Genomic DNA, 21,537 nt, shown 5'->3' with positions numbered 1-21,537 from the left:
ATGCCATTTTTTACCTTCCTCCTCAAATTAGACCCCATCTCCTGTAGTTTCCACCACCTCCTAATAGTCTATTCAATTATGAACCCACCAATGGATAAAGCCATTGCTGAGATCAGAGCCCTCATAATCCAGTTACTTCCCAAAAGCCCACCTCTGAACATTGCTGCGTTGGGGACTAAGTCTTCAACATGTGATCCTTTGGGGGACATTCCAGATCTAAACCATAATAGCATCAAGTATTCACACTAAACACAACAGTCTGAGCATCATAGTTGGTACTTGATTTCTCATCAGTAGCAGTGATGCTGGGAAACAATGAAGTCATTTTCAGAAAGTACTAAGGGAAGTACCTGCCCACTTAAAATATTGATTCAAAAGTAAAGGTAAATAATTTAGGCAGGCATAGATTAATAGTTCATTGCTGATAAAGTAAATACTAGACTATTTCCTTAATAAGTAAATAGAATGCAGAAAGGAGCACATGCAAAAAGCAATGAAAAGCAAAGAAATGGGTAGGCAAAGTAGTAAAGAAAAAAGTCAACAACAACAATAATAATAGGAATAGGGAAATTGGAGATGAAACATCGCAAGGACTTATATTATTTAGATTAGCATAGAGATTAACTTTAGATTTTTGTAAATAAGATATGGGGGATAAAAAGAATAGAAGGAAGATAAGTAGAGTAGATAAATGGGGCTTGAAGGGAAGGGGGAGGGATAGGATATGAAAAGACAGTGGAATGAATCTGATCTAACTTTCTTATGTACATATAGGAACATACTACAGTGAATTTCACCATCATGAACATCCACAAGACACTAATTAAAAAAAAAAAACTATAAGTAAATAGCAGAAAAATCAGTAGAGGGAAGGGACCATGGGGTAGGAGTAAGGGAGAGAAAGGAGAAGTACTGGGGACTGGATTAGAACAAATTATTTTCCATGCTTTTATGATTATGTCAAAATAAATTATATTATCATGTTAAAAAAAAAAGAAGAAGAAAGCCCCCGAAAAAAAAACACAAGTGTGAATATTATTTGTAGGTGCTGAAAGATAGAAATAAAATGTTTAACTTCCAAACCAGTGGGGGAATGAATAAAAAGTCATTTCCCTAGCAAGAAGCAGGAAAGGATAAGCAGGGAAACATGGTAACCATGAGACACAGAAAACAGCAGAAATAAGCCCAACTTTTATCAGTAGTTGCTGCACATATAAGCAGATTTGTATGCATTAACTATCAGATTAAATTTTAAAATCGTAATGACATACAGGCTACAAGAGATTACTGAAATAAATTAATGAGGAAAGGTTCAAAATAAAGAGATGGGGCTGGGGTTGTAGCTCAGTGGTAGAGCACTTGCCTAGCACATGTAAGGCACTGGTTTCGATCCTCAGCACCACATAAAACTAAATAAATAAAAATAAAGGCATTGTGTCAACCTACAACTAAAAAAAAATTGAAAAAAAAAAGAGGTGGAGGAGCTGGGGTGTAGCTCAGTGGTAAAGCACTTACCTAGCATCTGCAAGGCCCTGGGTTTGATTCCTAGTGCTGAGAGAAAGAAATAGAAAGAGATGGAAAGGTATGCAAAACAAATATGAACCAAAATGAATCCTGCGTTGGCAGTACTTTCATTAGGCAAAATATTAACTTTGAATGGAAAGCAGTATTACATATAAAAAGGGATATATACTACTAATGATAAAAGGAACTCTACAAAGATGTAACAATTAAAAACTAATAATACAAAAAACTACCAAACAATATAATCTTAAAATACATAAAGTGAAATATCCTAGTTATAAAGCAAACTCAATAAATCCACAAGCATGTCGGATGATTCTAACAGACCTCTTCCAGAAATATAGAAAACAAGAAGGCAAAAATACATAAGATTTTAAGATTAACAGCACAATGAACAAACTTGATCATAGACATAAATGAATGCGTGTGTGTGTATTTGAGTATATAATCTTCCCTTCCCAACAAATATAGAATATATACTTTTTAAATATCTATTTTTAGTTTAGGAGCTTTTGCAAACTTTCTCCACATAATAAGACATAAAAGAAGTCTCAGAAAACTCTAAAGAAGCTAGGTCATACAGACCAAGTTCTCACACCATCAAGCAACAGTATTAGAAATCACAATAAGCATATACTTAAAATAAATCAAATTTTAGGAAACTGAAATAACATACCTCTTAACAATGTATGTAATTCTTTATTCTGTTAAATAATCATAGTTTTACAAGGATATCACAGTGGAACTTACCAGTTAACAGCATAGCTTCTAAAAACCTATAGCAAATGCCATGTTTAATTGTTAACCAATGTGAACCAAAACGAATCCTGCGTTGGCAATGCTTTCATTAGGCAAAATATTAGTAAATATTTTAGAATATTTTATAATAGTTCTTGTAAAGTCAGGAAAAAAGACGGTGATCTGTACCATTTTTTTCTATTTCTCCTCATTATATAGGATGACTTAGAATAAAGCATAAACAGAGAACAGCAAAGTCCGTTTTTGTACAGCCCTTGAACAGAGATTTGTGTGTGTGTGTGTGTGTGTGTGTGTGTGTGTGTTTAGAGGATTGTTAAACACTTACACCCAAAAATTCAGCAACAAAGGACATCTGTGGCCCTCAAAGTCCAAAATATTTAGACATTTACCATCTGGCCCTATATAGAAAAAAATTACCAATCCCTGTGGTAGACCAGTGGTTCTCAAAATGTGGTCTCTGTACCAGCAACATCATATAGGAACTAGTTACAAATGCTGATTCTTGGATCCCACACAGAATTAGATATTCCAGGGGTGGGTTCCAGTAATCTTTGTTTTAACAGTCTCTTCCTAATGATTCTTATACATGCTAACACTTGAAAATCAGTGCTATAGGCCAATGACTTAATCCCATCATAAAACGATCACCCATCACAACAAAGTGGAGATTCAGGGTAGATTGTGGCCAACTAGCAGAGGATACTCCAGAAGGTATATTTTATTATTTTGGCCAATCACTCCCATTGTTGACATTTACACAGTCCACCCAATAGAAGTAGTCCATCTAATATGAATGCTCCTCCAAGGCTCTATCAGGACTTTACATGGATCCAGACCCAGAATTTTGGAGGAATAAGAAATGATATGGTATTATAAGCTACTATAATGATCTAAAGTTTTATGATTGCTCCTTTTGAATATTATGATGCCCAATTAAAAACAGTTCTCTAATTTTCAGTATCAGAACATTTTTGTCGTCTTTCAACTTTCATCTGAAATCTAGGCCCATTATAATAACTACCATATGCTTCCAAGAGTTTCTCAACTAGTTAACTTTTAGGTAAATTTTGTCTTTCTCTGATGGTTAACATTCTAACTTGTGTTAATATAAATTCGTGTATATAGTATTTACATTTTTCAGTGTTATTGATCTTCCAATGACCATGGATAGGCAGTCCTTATCTCCACTTTACATATAAGAAAATAAGGTTCAGGGACTTATTGGGTCTCAGTATATATATCAGCATGGGACTTTTGATTCCATCACTCTACACCATACCCTGAATATGGCCACATATTTTTGACCCTTGTAAAATTTAAAACACATTTTCTGACTTGTTGATAATGTCCCTGTTTTACAAGTAAGAATTGTAGTCTCTTTATCTTGCAACACTTAAAACTGTGTGTGTATGTGTGTGTGTGTGTGTGTGTGTGTGTGTGTGTAGGTGAAAGATGGAAAGCTAAGAGAGAGAATCATCTTTACCCTAGAACATTTAATACTGTCTGTTCCCAGAGGTGAATCACCATTACCATGTATCTTTAGTTCTTTCTCTGCCAAATAATAGATGTTACAATTTAATTATTGGTGTTGCACCTGTATAAAACCAGTTTACAGAAAAGAACTCCTATAAGAACAAATACATGGTCAAAAGAGACAGTGAACCATAGGTGTACTGATAGTTCATTAAGAAGGTTTCTAAATAAAGGAGTAGCTGAAAATGAGTTATTATGAAGAAATGCAGCTGGACTCAGTGGCACATGGACTCAGTGGCACATACCTGTAATCCCAATGGCTTGGGAAGCTGAGGCAGGAGGATCACAAGTTCAAAGCCAGCCTTAGCAATTTAGCAAGGACCTCAACAACTTAGTGAGACCCTATCTTAAAGTAAAAAGTAAAAAGGGTTGGGGATGTAGCTCAGTAGTTAACCCAGTTACCCCTGGGTTCAATCCCCAGTACAAAGGAAGGAAGGAAAGAAGGAAGGGAGAAAAAAATATAAGAAAGGAAGGAAGGGAAGGAGGGAGGGGGAAGAAATGCAGAGATGAGGCTTAAAAAAATCTATCACTTGAGATTAGTGTTGGTCTGTAATGAAGTTGTCACTGGTCCACAGTAAGATGAAAGTAATAAGGACAAAGAATTGAGATTATATACATATATATCTGTGCATAAAACTAAACCCCTCCTCATCTATTCATGTTAATCATTGATAGATGAAGTCTTTCAAAGTAATGTCCTAAGTATGTGTATGCATGCACATTTTTATCTTCAGATACATTTTAAGCACATGTCTTTAGCTTCTTCCTGTAACAATTTGTCTTAGTCTGGGACTGGGTAATTTATAAAAAAATCAAAATTTATTTTCTCAGAATTTTGGAGGCTGGGAAGTTCCAGATCAAGACTCTAGCATTGTCTGGTGAGGAAGTTCTTGCTAAATCCTCACATGGCAAAAGGCAGAAGGGCAAGCTAGCTAACACTTGGGGAAGCCTCTTTTATAAGTTCTTACTCCCAGTAACAACAGAAACCCTTAGAGTAATCACCTCCTATGCCATTGGTAACACCTAAATTTTAGTGGAAACCCATTCAAACCACAGCACATCTAGACTTGTCAAAGGACTGGTTTTCTGAAAACTTCCAATCTTTTAAGGGCCCAGTTATCTGTGGGTTATATTTGAAAACAGCAGATTTTGTTGTCATAAGCACAATTAATTTTTGCCTCTTAGCTTGTGTTCCTAGGCCATATTTTCCTTACCTCAAATGTTCAGTTCTCTTTCTACCTCTTGTCTTTGTCTCCCTCTCTTTCTCTTATTCTCTCTCCCCCTCCCTTTTCTTCACCTCTCTGCTCCCACCGCTTTTCCTCGGTTCCCTTCTGCCTCTACTTTTCTCCTGCCTCTCTCTTCCAAGTCCCACATTCTCCTCTTCATATATCTTCTTTACTTTCCCTTGTCTGATTTAATTTCTATTTGTCTAGGTGTAAACGGTTAGAAACCATTTAATATGTAAATATATGTCTATTAATAATAAAAATCACTTTACCATAAGTGAACTTTTCTCATTTTAAAGATCTATGTCCTTGAAGGTTATCAAAAGGCAGTAGGCTAACTGAGTGCATTGACTCATGCCTGTAATCCCAATGGTTTGGGAGACTAAGTCAGGAGGATTGCTAGTTCAAAGCCAGCCTCAGCAATTTAGCGAGGCCTTAAGCAACTTAGTGCGACCCTGTCTCAAAAAAAAAAAAAAAAATTAAAAAAAAAGGAGCAAGACTCAGTGGTTAAGTGCCTCGGGGTTCAATCCGTGGTTACCCCCACCCCCCAAAAAGGCACGGTCTTTAAATTTCTTAGTAATGAGCAGTGTCTTCTTTATGCTTTCCCTAGTGATAGTACTAGCAGTGGTAATAATAATGAGAAAAATAATGTTTTCTTTTTTCTTATGGCTAATGTTTACTGAATTTTTACCACTTACCAAATATAATTCTAAATGAAGAAATGAGGAGTTTTCAGAGTCTGTGACCCTAGGGGATGCCTAAGACGCTTTTAGAAGTCTATGAGGTCAAAACTATTTTCATAATAATTCTAAGATATCATTTGCCTTTATCACTGTGATGACATTTGTAGTGATTGCACCGAAGCAATGGTGGATAAAACTGCTGATTCCATGACCCGAATCAAGGCCAGTAGTCTTCATAGTCTTGCTTGTCAGCCCTCTCAGTGAAAAAAGAAAAAGGAGATTTAAAAAAAAAGCCAATTTTATTTTAGAAAGTCTCTAATGATACAGTAAATTTTATTAAATCTTGACCTTTGAGGACATGTCCTCTTAATGTTCTATGTGAGGGAATGGAGAAGTATGCATAAAACACTTCTGCATGCTATGTATGTTTAAGTCGCCATCTGAATTAGTCACATTTTTCCTGGAATACCATTTTTATTTGAAAGAACGACTGATGAGTAAACTACAGTTATGCAGACTTGAGTATTTGGCAGAATATTTCTTGAAAATACATGAAGTCAGTCTGTAATTTCAGAGGAAATACCTTATTGATCCAGTAACCCAATGGATGGTTCTTCTCAGGGGACAGCAGATTATGTGAATTCTTTTATTTCCAACTTATGCTTATAAATGTCACACATGATCTTTTTAAAATATGATGAATTTTTGAATAGCAAAGCTAAAATGCATTTTCCAAGGTGCAAGTACCACAAAACCATTTATCTTATAGATTAAAAATAGAGCCCAGATATTAAAAAGCACATCCAAAGTGACAATCTACAGATTTATGATTTATGGTCTCATATTTTAGAGTGATTTAAATTTCCAAGTACTTTCATATATGTTTTTTCATCTGGTCCTCATATAGCACTATGTGTATATAAAACAACTTAAAGATAAGGAAATTGAGACTCAAAGAAGACAATTCTCTAAATGCACTTTATGTTTTCCTGCCCTTCCTGCTATTATCTCTGAAGTTCTGGAATAAAGGCAGTGGAACTGGAAAGAAACATCTATAAAACTTGGAAACTAACTAGATCTGAAAGAAAAGGAAATGAAAGAGCCAGGGAATTTTCCCAAGCTTTTTCATGGGCCCCTGGGAGGATACAGACAGCTGAAGATGAAGAAAACAAAATGAGATAGAATAGATTGTGTCAGCAAAGGTTTGCTGAAGGACTTCTCATTGGCACTACTGTCATCTGTTTGGGAGGATTCTTAAGATGTCTACATTTTGCATTTTTATTGTCTATTTGGGAAATATGGCATGCATGCCAGGAACTGTAATTCAAAGCAAAAACTGGTAAGTGCCTTAAGAAAGGCTTAGTTCAAGTCCTGTACTGCTGTTCACAGGAGAGAAGAAATTATGTCTTTATGGAAGAAGAAACATTTGAAAGGAGTATTGTAGAATGGTAGAATTTAGTTGCACAGAGATGGTTGTACAAAGACAAGGAAAGTTCATTTGCAGAAACATAGTGAGAATAAGGCATACAAGGAAGAATATCTGGTATAGAAATTAGGTATATAGCATGTGTATAGGCCCATAGTGAGAAGTTACTATTATTGAAAATAATTATTCCAATAAATTATTGAAAATGTTGGCCTCAGTATGGAAATAATAAATAATATAATGCTGCATATGTGATCAATTTTTCATTTTGCATTTAGTTTATTTTTTAACACTTGCCAAGCAGCCATCTTTTTTAAATAACTTACTCATTTCTAGTCATATGTCTTTATTTGAATACAGTAAGGATTTCAAATTCATATAACAATTGATCTTCCCAGATACTGGTTTATAGTTTTAGAGAGGGGTGTGCTAAATATTTTACTCTGGTCTTCTTTTGGGGGTCTCTTTGTTGGGTTTAGTTTGGTTTTCTGAGACTGTGTTTCACTGTGATTCCAGGCTCAAGTGATCCTCCTGCCTCAGCCTCCTGAGTAGCTGGGACTATAGGCATGCACCGCCACATCAGGCTCTGGTGTTATTTTTTAAAATATGCAGTCTTTAATTTCATTTTTCTCTCACTTAGAAATTCCATCAGTCCTTTAAATTGCATCTTCATCTGAATTATATCCCTACATCTACCCTCAAAAATCTTTGCTTTGTCTCCTAGGTCTTTCTTCTTCTTGGTAAGGGCATTTGTTGTTTTTAATTTGCAGAATTAATCTGACTTGGATATTTATTACTCTTTTTTCCCTAGATAAGCCAGAAAAATATGATCCACGTGATGTTGAAAGGCTACAACAAGATGATAACTGGGTTGAAAGTTACTTACATTGGAGACATAATGTTGTCGATGAAACACTAAAGATGCTTGATGAGAGTTTTCAGTGGAGGAAAGAATTTTCTGTCAATGGTAAGCAATTCAGTTTAACTATGACAGGGTGACATTGCCTACATAAATGTTACTGTTTTACATTTATTAAATGTTGTATTTATACATATTCTTGGCAATTGTCATACACATATAAACATAATTATTTAGAAAGACCTAATAACACTTTCAAAGGAACATCTTGTGAAAAGGTCTTATAAGTAGGATCATTCCTAAGGAAATCAATTCACCAGGGAGCAGAATCACACATTCTTCACAGCACAGCCTTCTAATTTATGTTTAGTTTGGCATCATTATATAACAGCAAGGCAGCATCCTCACTACTGGACCTAGAAATAAGGAAATGTTATTTTCTTGGTTTTCTCTGTTTTTTTCCAATGCCTTTCCCTATTCCCAGAGTTCTTTGTGCTTGTAAGTGTTTATATAGAATTGTTAAATGGATAGGGATTCCAGAAAAGCAAACTTATCCCCAAGGATTCCAATGGCAGTTTTCTCTTCTTAATTTTTAAAGTCCACTACTAGATTGAAATCTGTCCCCCAATGGGAGTTTTAAATCTTACAAGGAGTTTTAGCATGGTCTTCAAGTATATGAAGAGCTGTTCACAGGAGGGGGTTACCTGTTATCTGTCTCCTAAAAATTTAGCAGGAAGAAACTGGCATAACTACTGATTTCAATTAGGTATAAAGAAGGATTTCCTGTCCTTGAAGATTATAAACTCTGGCGTGAATGACTCTGAAAATTTAGTGTAAGACAGTCAACAAATAATTAGAGAAGATCTCTCCCCACTGTTCATACTTGTAGAAGGAATCCATGAGAAAGGGATTATTGAAGAAATAAAGTGATTGTACTAATAAAAAAGAAAGAATGTGATTGGAAATTTTAAAACCATGGGAACTTTTCAGCAAACAGTGAAGCACTTATTACTGAAGGAAAAAATGAATCTGATATTTTTAAATCATTTAAGTACATAATACACTTTTGAACTCAACCATACTTGTGTTCTTACATAGAATTGCTAGTTTTGGGTGGCAAACAGAGATAGGATAAGCAGTGGGAGTATAAGAAAAGAGAAACCTTGTAAAGTTCTTGGGGAACTGCTGGTAAATTAAACAAAAGCTTACACTTTGCCATGCTGGTCTTCAGCCCTAGCAGAGATAGGACAGGCACATTGTTTGTTCTCCCTGATAAAGGATCTTGTGTATTTCTTGAATTTTCTACTGCCCCGAGGTTATAAACTTTGTTAGAGACTACTGGATATCAAACTTTTTAAAGAAAGATATCATTTTAATAGAAAAACCAAAATGAGTTTTTCTCCTCCAAATCTGAGTTTATGTGAATATATACAACATTTTCTTTCTTTTTTTCTTCTCTGTGCTAGATTGAACCCAGGCTTCATGTACTAAACACATACCCCACCATTGAGCTACATCCTGGGCCTCTACTGTGTTCTCTTGAAATTGTCTGGTAGTGATAATATTTGTTTGCAAGTCAAATAATTATGTGAGCCACACCCAGAATGTGGAAATGTATCCAAATAAATAATGACTGACTTGTCAAAGAAAACAGAATATTTCCATTTGTATCTTTATTTGTTTGCAATGCTAGGGATCAAACATGGGGTCTTGCACATGCCAGGCAAGGGCCTTACCATTTGAGATATACCCACAGCTCTCCATATGTCTTTATGTAGTTTGTTTCCTTAGTAGGAAAAACCCTTTGTATTGCTAGTTGTATCATTATATATGAGCTACTGTGTACCATTACCTTTACATTGTCAGTTTCATCTTTTGGTCCCTAAATTACAATTACTGATCAAAGTTTATCACTTTTTAGACCTTAATGAATCCTCCATTCCCAGATGGTTGTTAGAAATTGGTGGTATTTATCTGCATGGTTATGACAAAGAAGGCAACAAATTGTGTAAGTATATTTAATTTATGCACTGACATTTATCTTTCTCAATTGAATTAATCCACAGCACTTTCTCCATCTGTAGTACACTGCTCGCCTCCTACAATTAGGGATGATCAGGACCATCTTTACTGCATATCACAAACTTAATAGTTGTGCATTCTGTTTGCATTATAAGAAAGTAGGCAGTAAATGCAAATGCTGCATCCTATAAGCCAAAGTAATTTGATTCTGAGTTACTATTTTCTATTTTGACTTTGTTGTTAACATTTGGATAGTTACACGGGAAGTCATTTTTATTGTTGATGTTGTTGTTAACATTTGACCCAATATTTTTATGAAGAATCTTTTTTACAGTTGCTTACACTTGCTAAATGGACATTTTGTGTGTGTTTCTCAGTCATCTCCCCTTAGCTTTTTTCCAAAATGTGTATAATAACAAGAACAGAAACAGTCATCTCTGTTGTTCAGATGACTCCTTCATTGTCCTCTCCACTTGCACCAAATCTAGCTTCATATTGTGCCATGGGTGGGACTTGACAGGTGTGTTTGATCCCTGGACTGAATAGCTGTCCTGTGCTCGTCTTGCTTGTTTTCTCTTTAGCTTGTGATCTGTACTGTATTTTAACAATATCTTATCTTTCCCTTTTCACTATTTTCCCTCTCAATCTTTATTTCTTTTAGTTTTTCTGCTGCTTGCCCCTTAAATATGTTTCCCAGGCTTAGTCTTTTCTTGGCTTCTTTGACTTTCCAGCTAATACTATCTCCTTGGGTCATCTGAAGAATAATGGCAACTTCACCCACCTCTGGACAAGTGGTGGGGATTCCAAGTAGTCTCCACACCATGTGCACATACCCAGCTACCCACTAACTGGCACCACGTGACTGTGAGCTGCTTTTTAAAATGACACACAACTGAACATCTGCATCCTACCACTTGCCCACTTTCTATATTGCCCTACTCAGTCTCACCCATTGTCTTTTCCTCTAATATAGCTTGAATTTTGGTGCCTTTTCCATCCTCACCAGTGCTTCCTCATTTCAGTCCCTGTCTACCACCCACTTGTTCTTAGTCCCTTCCCAAGTCATAGACTATTAAGTTTCTTTCCTTGCCTCTTCCACTCTATCCTCTATGCCACTGCCCAAAATGTATTTTGAAATAGGAAAACCAAAATGTCCTGCAAATTGGTACTGCCAATTTGGAAAGCAGTATGGAGATTCCTGGGAAAGCTGGGAATGGAACCACCATTTGACCCTGCTATTGCCCTTCTCGGACTATTCCCTGAAGACCTTAAAAGAGCATGCTACAGGGATACTGCCACATCGATGTTCATAGCAGCACAATTCACAATAGCTAGACTGTGGAACCAACCCAGATGCCCTTCAATAGATGAATGGATAAAAAAAAATGTGGCATTTATACACCATGGAATATTACGCAGCACTAAAAAATGACAAAATCATGGAATTTGCAGGGAAATGGATGGCACTAGAGCAGATTATGCTTAGTGAAGCTAGCCAATCCCTAAAAAACAAATACCAAATGTCTTCTTTGATATAAGGAGAGTAACTAAGAACAAAGCAGGGAGGAAGAGCAGGAAGAAAAGATTAACATTAAACAGAGACATGAGATGGGAGGGAAAGGGAGAGAAAAGGGAAATTGCATGGAAATGGAAGGAGACACTTATGGTTATTCAAAATTACACATAAGAGGTTGTGAGGGGAATGGGAAAATAAACAAGGAGAGAAATGAATGACAGTAGATGGGGTAGAGAGAGAAGATGGGAGGGGAGGGGAGGGGGGATAGTAGAGGGTAGGAAAGGTAGCAGAATACAACAGTCACTAATAGGGCATTATGTAAAATTGTGGATGTGTAACCGACGTGATTCTGCAATCTGCATTTGGGGTAAAAATTGGGAGTTCATAACCCACTTCAATCTAATGTATGAAATATGATATGTCAAGAGCTTTGTAATGTTGGGAACAACCAATAAAAAAAATGTCCTGGTGTTCCAGAGTCCCTTAAGCCCAGCTCCTGTCTATTCCACATCTCCTCTTACCACTTGTCAGAGCTTCCACCACCATCTGAAGCATTTGTCGTGCTCTGCTCATCACCTGTTCAGGCCTTCATCACACCTGTCAGTGTCTTTCCTCTGGATGAAACATTTTTTCTAGTGCTTGGCAGAACCACTGGCTTTCTTTTCAAACACACTGAAGTGCACTTTTAGGTTATTACCAAATAGTGTTTGTTCACCTGCATGTTCTGTTTCCCCATAGAAGTGAAGGTTGTTTATTTCCTAAGGGAAAAAAAATAGTTTAAATTTCTCTGCTTCTCTTTAATTTAAAGGACCCAAGGGCAACTATTTCTCATTTAAAAGAAAGAAGAGCTGCTTTTATTATATGAAACAAAATGAGTTATAAATGAAGAAACATGTCAAGGAAAAGGCTATATATGTATGTAATAATATTAAAATGCCATAAATCTTGTTCTTTATCTTTTGTTCTGCTTTAAAAGTCTGGATCAGAGTGAAGTATCATATAAAAGACCAGAAAACTATTTTGGACAAAAAGAAGCTCATAGCATTCTGGTTGGAACGTTATGCTAAGAGAGAAAATGGGAAACCTATAACAGTGATGTTTGACCTGTCAGAAACTGGACTGAATAGCATAGTAAGCATTTTACATTAATTCTAAGCCATTGTTTATCCTGGCTTCTTCTGTCTTTCCTGTACTCCCTGCCAACCAAATTTTGTTGTAAAATAGAGCTAACTTAAGTTTGACATTTCTTTTCTTTGAATAGAGTCAGACATGGAATTGGGTTTGCAGAGAATTAAATTTGCTTCAGTATTTGGCATTGACACTAGAATTCCTAGAAATGTCCCTTGTCTGATATACAGGATGATGAGGTAGGACATCAAGACTGGCAGAGCATGAGTCAATGTGATGACAGCTTTTTTACCATGGCTCATATCCTACTGCACCCATTCCTGTGCCCTGCACAGAGGAAACACATGCAATAAATATCAAGTAATTCATGTCTGATCTCTATGACATTATATTATACTGTGTTTTGCAGTTGCAAAATATTCACATGAGTTTTGCACATACTGTGATTTTGTTGGGTACTTTCATTTGCTAATTTGGATTTGTTTTCTATTTGTTTGTTTGATTTGCTAAACTTTAACCCTCAGATGATTTTTGCCAAGCTTAAAAACATAAGTCAAGCAACTGGGAGTGGGCTGCATGCCTGTAATCCCAGCTACTCAGAAGTCAGAGGAAGGAGGATTGCCTGTTCCCAGGAGCCTGAGGCCAGCTTGGGCAACTTAGCAAGACCCCATATCAGAAAAAACATCAAAGTATTCAGTCTTTAATTTGGGCCCTTGTCTCTTTAGTGCTAAATATAAAACCTTTAGCAGCAATTGAGATCAGTTGGCACATTTATTTTAACTGTTGTCTCTTACATTTAAACCGTGGCAGATTCTGGTAGCAGTGAAATGGCATTTGCAGACCCACTCACAGCAGTGTTTAAATCTTTTTGGAAATCCATTTGGCAAAGTATTTTAAGAACCTTAAAGTGTCCATATTCAGACTGTTTTCTCATAACTAACTTCTAGAAATCTGTTCTAAAGAAATAATCCTGAATTTTAAAAAAGCATGAAAATGTTTCTCAGGATGTCATTTAAAATAGCAAAAACCTAGAAAACATCCAACTTGTTGAAATGGTAAACTATGGCGTATCTAATTGGTGGAGTATATGTAGCTATATAAAATTGTGTTTATAAAGAATTTATAGTAATATTGGAGAAAACTTCTTTAATGAAAAAGATTGTTTTACCATAATATGGTGATATGTAGCTCAAAAAAAGAAAGAAAGAAAGAAAGAAACATTAGACTTAAGGCTAGAGAGAATTATTAACAAGAAGTTTTGGGTGTGATAGGACCACAGATTATTTTTTCATGTTTCTATTACTCTTTCTTGTTTAAGAATCCAATGCCCTAGATTTTTCCAACCTAGTTTCCATGTGAATAGGTTTTTAATTACAAAGGAAATTGTTTTATATTCAAAATCAAATTACCTAAATAAATAAATATTCCATAAAGGTAAATCGTGATTCTTTTATTCTTTGGGTATGATAATTTCCTATTAACCCAGAATCATGCAAAAGAAATGTTAATATTTTCTATTACCAAGTATAGAGACAGGGAATTGAAAAGCTGTTTTTCAAGCAACTTATATGATATCTCATGATCTTTAATTTGTAAATAAAGTCTATTTGCATGACTAATTATTTCAGTCATTATTGTTTTAAACTACTTGAATCTTATTGCATAACTTCTTTCTATATATGACCTTCTCATGATTCACTTAAATCAGCTTATAAAGATGTATACAGAATTATGAAGCAAAACATAAAGAAATCATTTGTTAGAGTTGGGCTACCAGTTTGACTCTAAGCTTTCAGCTGCCTGCCTAAGGAAATGAAATCTTTTAAAATTATGCAGTGGCCATACTTGAAAATCAGTATTCTCGAACAAGTGTATCCATTCCTGATAGTTGAACTAGAGGGAAAAATCTTCCATGGGTCCTCAAAGGAAGGACACTTTCCAATATAACATATAGCATCCTCAGAAACAAAGGCATCCTTACAGAATGCAGAGCAATAGGATTCATGGAGCTATTTTATGTAGTACCCACTGATAGACACACAGCAGTGGCATCCTATCAAAATCCATGTGAATAGCAGTAACTCAAGATTTGATGAACAAGCATAGTCAATCAAATAATTGGTGGAAACAAAAATATTAGACAAAGACTAGGCAAAGTTTCTAGAGGGATCACAAATTATAAACTAGGTAACCAAATTTTGATATAACTAGTTCTTTTCAGCTATTTTCTTTGACTCTTACTTAACCACAAATTATGAAACTTTGCACAGTAGATGTAATGACTATTTATAAAGCTATTATTATATGCTAGGATTTATCCCATAATAACTACTTCAGATAGTTAAGGACGCTTACTTTTAGTTTACTGCAATTAAAGATGCTGCAACTCAGAGGCTAGGGATGACTTTATATAGACTCTCATCTCTAGAACAATCTGCCTTTCAGTAATTGTGATGGATTTTAGTTTGCCTGCTTATATCTTTCATCCAGCAGACTTTATGAGGTGGCAGATCAGGATTACTGAAACAGCCTGTGCCCATGAAAGAACATAGAATGAAAGGCAAATAACATCCCTAATGACCTAATTTACTGTTGCTGTGCTTAAAGCATTAGAACTAACCAGACAGCTAAGTTTACAAAGTCTCCCAGAAATTGAAGTCAATGAACAACACTTGAATGTAAACTAAAAGAATAATTTGAGGTCCCTAAATAAAAGGAAAGAAGTCAGAGAAGTAAAGTAGATACTTTGATACTTTGGTCAGTGTTATCAGATTAACTGTTGGGTAAAAAAAAATAAAATATATTTTGTTGAAGCTATTATGTGGTGGAAAAAGTAGATTTAGAAGGCAAATATTCTACCAGAATTTATGTGTGTGTGTGTGTGTGTGTGTGTGTATGTATGTGTGTGTGTGTAATCATTCCAAGTTATAAACTGTATGTATTCTTGTTTTAATAATTCTTCAATTGCTCAGTAGATTTTTAGAATTTTTCTGTGGGGATTGCTTTGAGACCCATTTTATGCCCCATTGCCATAGCAGCCTGAAATACATAACAAGTTTGAGCAATAATTTTAAAATGTCATTCAAGCATCTGATTTCTTCAACTTAATTTTAGGGCTGATAATTACAGTTTAATGACCTAAAAACTTAATGCTTGGAAATGTAAATATTTATATGAGCTCATTTTTAAGAATTTAATAATTGTCTCATTTGTATTTAACCATTTATGACCTTTAGAAATGTGCAATTTAAAGTTCTCTAATATGGACAGTCTTAAAGATTTAATCTTTATTTTAGGACATGGACTTTGTACGCTTTATCATCAACTGCTTTAAGGTTTATTACCCTAAATACCTCTGTAAGTAACTTACTCCTTTATAAAAATATATTGAAAATATAGACAATGTCTGAGAATTATAGATCGTTATATTATTATAGACGAGATTTATTATTATAGAAGAGATTTAAATGTGTACAAGGGGGACGTCTAAGTGCATTTTATAGTAGGTTAAGAGGAATTTTTTTCATAAGTAGTCATTGTTCTTTATACTTAGTTTTAAAAGTTTAAGTTCTAAAATGTATGTATACGTCCAATAAAACACACACACACACATACAAAGGTACATACAAATAGACATTTACTTAAAATATTATCCTCATTTTACTATCCTTTCAATTTAGAAATTTATTTTAAATTGTATTTATTATATGGAATGTTTTTGCATGTAAGAACAGATAGCAATATTGATAAAATACACTGTATGATAAGCAACATTGTTACATAAAGTACAGTGTGTTTTGATTGCTCTCTAAATATTGTCATTAAGAAAATACTTCACAAGGAAGCACTATATTTGAATCTGGAATTTATTTCTTTGTTTTTAGTTTTAACTTTTTAGTAATTACCCAAATGGAAAACTCCTAAATCTCATGCTCATTTTTTTCATTTGTTGGATTTATATAATGAGTTCCACCCGAGGAAAACAAGCTGCCAACCCACATAAACAGTCAAATATATTGAACCCCAGTGGGTTAAAAGTAAAAAGATAGAAGGGAGGCAATAAGAAAATCAAAAAAATGGAAATTCATAGATCCTTCCAGGTATACTCCTGGCAGATATCTCAATTAGGGTCATTTGGGACTCATGATTTAGGTGACACTGAAATATAAAAATTCCTAAAGCATCTTACTTTGGCTTGCTTTCATATTATTATTGTTAATGTGAAGTTAGGAATAGACAAAAAGCGTAATGGATATTAAGAATAGTGCTGCCACCTCTAGCCTTGCACTCTCTCTCTCTCTCTCTCTTCAGAGACAGTATTTGTGAATGTTCTTAGCTATAGAGAATGACCAGTAGTGTTCAGTTTGGGGAACCTGTAGCATCTACTATTCCTTATGAATTCTTTTGTATCTGACATGTACCCTGACTCTTTGAGGCTTGCTGAGCAGTGTCAATCCTCAGTTTATAGGATATCACTACTCCATATTATTAGTTGGATTCTCTGATGGACAAAATGAAAATAAAATGTCCACTTATTTATTGAAATATCTAAAGGAGTTTGTAAAGAGCCACTTAGAAATAACATAAATATTCTTATTACTTTATAAAATACATCCAGGATTTTTTGAAAGAATTATTGATTAATTCATAGATCTTTATAAACATGAATAGAATGCTGTTCATTTCAGATGACTACAGATAATATATATATTCTACCAGCATACTGTACTTTTGCAGACATTGAATTGTGTGGAATCTTAAGTTGATTATCCTTCAAAATCCATCATGAAATGGATTTAACCAGTATATCTCAAGCATATGCCAAATGAACTGGGCTTAAGACCAGGGTATCTCTTTACTTGTACCTTGTTCTTTATATGTACTTCACTTGCCCTACATTATTATACCTACTCTGGAAGGTTCTCTGCTCAAAGAAACATAAAATTACATATTGATTCATCTGTTTTTTTTATTATTGGTTGTTCAAAACATTACAAAGCTCTTGACATATCATATTTCATACATTTGGTTCAAGTGGGTTATGAATGAATTGGATATCAAAACTCCTCTTTGTGGTTTCTGGTTCTTTCTCACAGTTGTTAATAGGGCTATTTAATGTCTTCTATTCGGTGTGTAAACTATAATTCTGTATACTTTGGAATTATTGGCTTCCTGGAACTCATTAAAAAGTAGAAATATTTTTGTTACTTAAAACATAATGATTTATTAAGGGATGGAGGCAACTGTGAGACTGGTTTAACAGTATAATCTCTAGAAAAATATCATTAAAACCATAAATTAGACATGGAAATGTTTTTAAAGTTCAGGGGCCTTTAGCACTAATATGACATACCAGGTCCAAAGACTACACTTACCCACTTAACTTACTTTCTTTTGTACTTTTGTGCAAGCAATAAATGAACAAAGAAACAGGCTGTTCTCAGAACAGCAGTGTCAGTGCATTATTGATTTCCCTCTAGTCATCTTCCTGGGCAAGCCACTCACCATTGTGAGATATTGGTTCAGTCCCAGCACCACTCATGCTTCACTGAATTGAACTTGGTCAACCAGCTTAATTCTTATTTATATTTAAGTGATCAGATTTTTCTAGGTCAGATATAAGTGATAGTACTATAGAGAGACTCAGTCACATTTATTGAATTTTTTCATCTTTCAGCAAAAATGGTGATCTTTGATATGCCCTGGATAATGAATGGTGAGTAAATTATTTATGCTTTCCTAAAACAAAATATCAGATTTTCTTTTTTCTTACTTTGCCACATTAGCCATACTTCTACAGCTATTTTATAACAAATTGTATTGTTCTTAAGACACTAGCACTAGAGTACTCAATGGCTGGTCCTAAATAAATGGGGCTGACATTCTATGCCCAGACTCTGGGGTACTCACTAGTCTTTTCTAAAAACAACTTCAAGATATTCAGTCATTCAGGTGACACTATAACCAGAAGCCTTAATTTGCCATCCACAAACAGGGTACATCACAGAATACAGGCCTTGGCTAGGTTCTCTCTTGGGCTCCAAGTGTTGAAGAAAAGATGGGTTGAATGTGAAATACACCCCAAATCTCTGTAGCAACATGGCCCTTTTGGCAGTCATAATATATTTTTGGCAATATTTTTTTTAAATCCATTGAAAAACAATTTACCAACTTTAAAGTGATTGTAATTTTTGTTTTCTCTGAATGTGCACTTTCATTGATGTTTACAAACGACAGTTACATAGAAAGCAATAGAGAAAATCAACAAAACTAAAAGTTGGTTCTTTGAAAACTTCAGCACCTCAACATAATGATAAACCTTTATCAAAACTGATGAAGAAAAATACTTAAATTATTAAAATTTGGAATTAAACAGCAGGCATCACTACTGACTTTATCAAAATAAAAAGAACTATACAGACATTATTACTCTAGGTACATATATAACTATATGACCTGTGGGATTCTACATCATGTACAACCAGAAGAATGAGAAAATAAACTCCATTATATATGATGTATCAAAGTGCATTGTATTGTCATGTACAACTGATTAAAACAAATAAAAATTAATAAATTATTTTTTTAAATAATTAGAAGTAAATACCATAAATAATTGTATGCCAAGAAATTAGAAAACCTTGATGAGATGGCTAAATTCTTACAAAGATGCAAACAATTGAAACTGACTCAAAAAGAATCAGAATAGAATTTTAACAAAATTAAATCAGCAACCACAAAACTTCCCAAAAAGAGAAGCCTAGGTCCAGGTGGCTTCCTTGGTAAATTCTATGAAATTTTTAAGAAGAATCAACACCAATCCTTTGTAAACAGTTCAAAAAATAGAAGAGAGGGGGAGCACTTCCAAACTCATTTTAAGTGGCAAGTATCACTCTAATATCAAACCCAACAGGAAAAAAAAACTACAAACTGTAATCCTTATAAATATAGATGTACCAGTCCTCAACAAAGCAAACAGAATACAGCAGAACATAAAAAGCAATATACACCATGACCAAGTGGGATTTATCTCAAGAATGCAATATAGGAAAGCCAACATAATCCACCATATTAATAGAATGCAGAGAAAAAAAACTGCATGATCATCTCAGTAGACACAGACAAAGTATCCAACAAAATCTAGTACCCTGTCATGATAAAAGTACTGAAACTGGGAATGGAAAATGCAGAGTTGGAACAACTGCAGGTTAGATCATAGCAGTCCATAGAAGACCCCCGCCCTCACTTCTGGCATAAACTGCAAGCTCAAAGGTTACCACAATCACCTACAGGTTTGATAATTCTCTGGAAGGACTGCTAGAACACATTGAAAGCTGTTATACTCAGAGTCACAGTTAATTACAGAAAAAAGATTCATATTAAAATTGGCCAAGGGAAGTTCCAAATGTGGAGCACATTACTTTGCCAGAATCAATGTGTGGCAATGCACATGGAATATTGACAATCATGGAAGCTCAACCAAGCCTCAGTATTCAGAGTTTTTATTAGGGCTCTATTACATAGACATGATTGATTAACTCATGGTTCATCTCTGTGCCCAGTCTCTCCAAAGGTATATTGACATTGTGTGACCCAGAACCCCCATCCTAAATCACATGATTGTCTTTCTGCCATTGTCAGTGCCCAACCTAAGTCATATTGTTACAGTGTGATCCAAGACCCTAGGCAAACAAAGACCTCCCAGAAGCTGAGGGCAAGAGCCAGTTCTTTACTACACAGAATTGAACTTGCTTAGCCTGATAAAGGATATCTATTGAAAACCTACAACTAACATCATTTAAATTATATTTCAATAAAGCTATTATCAAAAGTCAAATTTAGCACTTTATATATAAACTCCAGTAGCATAGCTTCAAGCCTGTCAACTCACAAAATTTAAATTGAAGTTATTGATAATTTTAATGTTATGCAAAAGGAAAGCTTAAATCATAGCCAAGGTAAAAATGTAATTTTCTGAACCACTATTCCATGTTTATCATGCTGTTCTTATTTCCAGTTTTTTTCCATCGACACTTATGCACATTTAATGCAGTATTCCACTTTTAGTATCTTAAAAATGTGCTTAGACTCTCACATTAGAAATGAAGCTTAAAAAATTAGTATAAGTAAGAAATGGCATGATGGGACAAGATTGTAATTACCAAACAGCTGTGTGTGATAACAGTTTATTCTTGTAGATTCCGTAAGTTCCCCCACAGTTATGTAAACTGCAGAGCCTGGGAAAAAGGCAGAGAAGTTTAGAGTTAGGAAGGAAATCTGGGTTCAGGTCACACCCATAATGAGGAGGGCTATTTCCTTCTCTTCCTGATTTCTCCTTTGAGAAAGTTTTTCAGACTGAGGGTTTTTTCAGAACCATAGGGAATGACTCTTCATACTGTTATGCAGTTATCCCCTAAATCACATGGCAGTTTGATTTACTGTCTATAGATCTTAGCAGTTGAGATGTGTTCAGATGTTGATAAGTTTATTAATGAGCATCAGGGTAATTTAATCTTCCTGAATCTTAATGGAACATTTGAAATTCATAAGGGACAGTCACACCATAAATGCCTACAGGAATTGAGAATATTAAGTATCATGCCATGTAAATATAAATGTTAACAGATTATAGCCCAAACTGGTTTCAAAAGACTGGGGTTAGCATGGACAATGAATCAGCTGATGAGAATGAAAAGAATTTTAATGAAATGACTGTTTTTTCTTCAGCTGCTTTCAAAATTGTGAAGAGTTGGCTTGGCCCAGAAGCAGTGAGTTTGTTGAAGTTTACAAGTAAAAATGAAGTCCAGGACTATGTCAGTGTAGAATATCTGCCTCCCCACATGGGTGGAACTGTAAGTATA

General features: G+C 34.8%; 1 protein-coding gene across 1 annotated transcript in view; it reads left to right on the top strand.

Moving 5' to 3' along the window:
* Window positions 1-21,537, top strand: part of Mospd2 (motile sperm domain containing 2) — a 45,123-nt gene that overhangs the window by 10,124 nt on the left and 13,462 nt on the right. Inside the window, exons 3-8 of the mRNA XM_026396761.2 lie at window positions 7,963-8,118; window positions 9,932-10,018; window positions 12,525-12,679; window positions 15,973-16,033; window positions 18,354-18,392; window positions 21,404-21,528. Coding sequence (XP_026252546.1) covers window positions 7,963-8,118; window positions 9,932-10,018; window positions 12,525-12,679; window positions 15,973-16,033; window positions 18,354-18,392; window positions 21,404-21,528 — 623 coding nt within the window. The remainder of the gene's footprint in view (window positions 1-7,962; window positions 8,119-9,931; window positions 10,019-12,524; window positions 12,680-15,972; window positions 16,034-18,353; window positions 18,393-21,403; window positions 21,529-21,537) is intronic.

This window comes from Urocitellus parryii, chromosome X (assembly GCF_045843805.1).
Source record: "Urocitellus parryii isolate mUroPar1 chromosome X, mUroPar1.hap1, whole genome shotgun sequence".
In the NCBI taxonomy this organism is placed as follows: Eukaryota; Metazoa; Chordata; class Mammalia; order Rodentia; family Sciuridae; genus Urocitellus; species Urocitellus parryii.
Note: the sequence above shows the minus strand (reverse complement) of the source record. Positions and strands in the feature narration are given on the sequence as shown.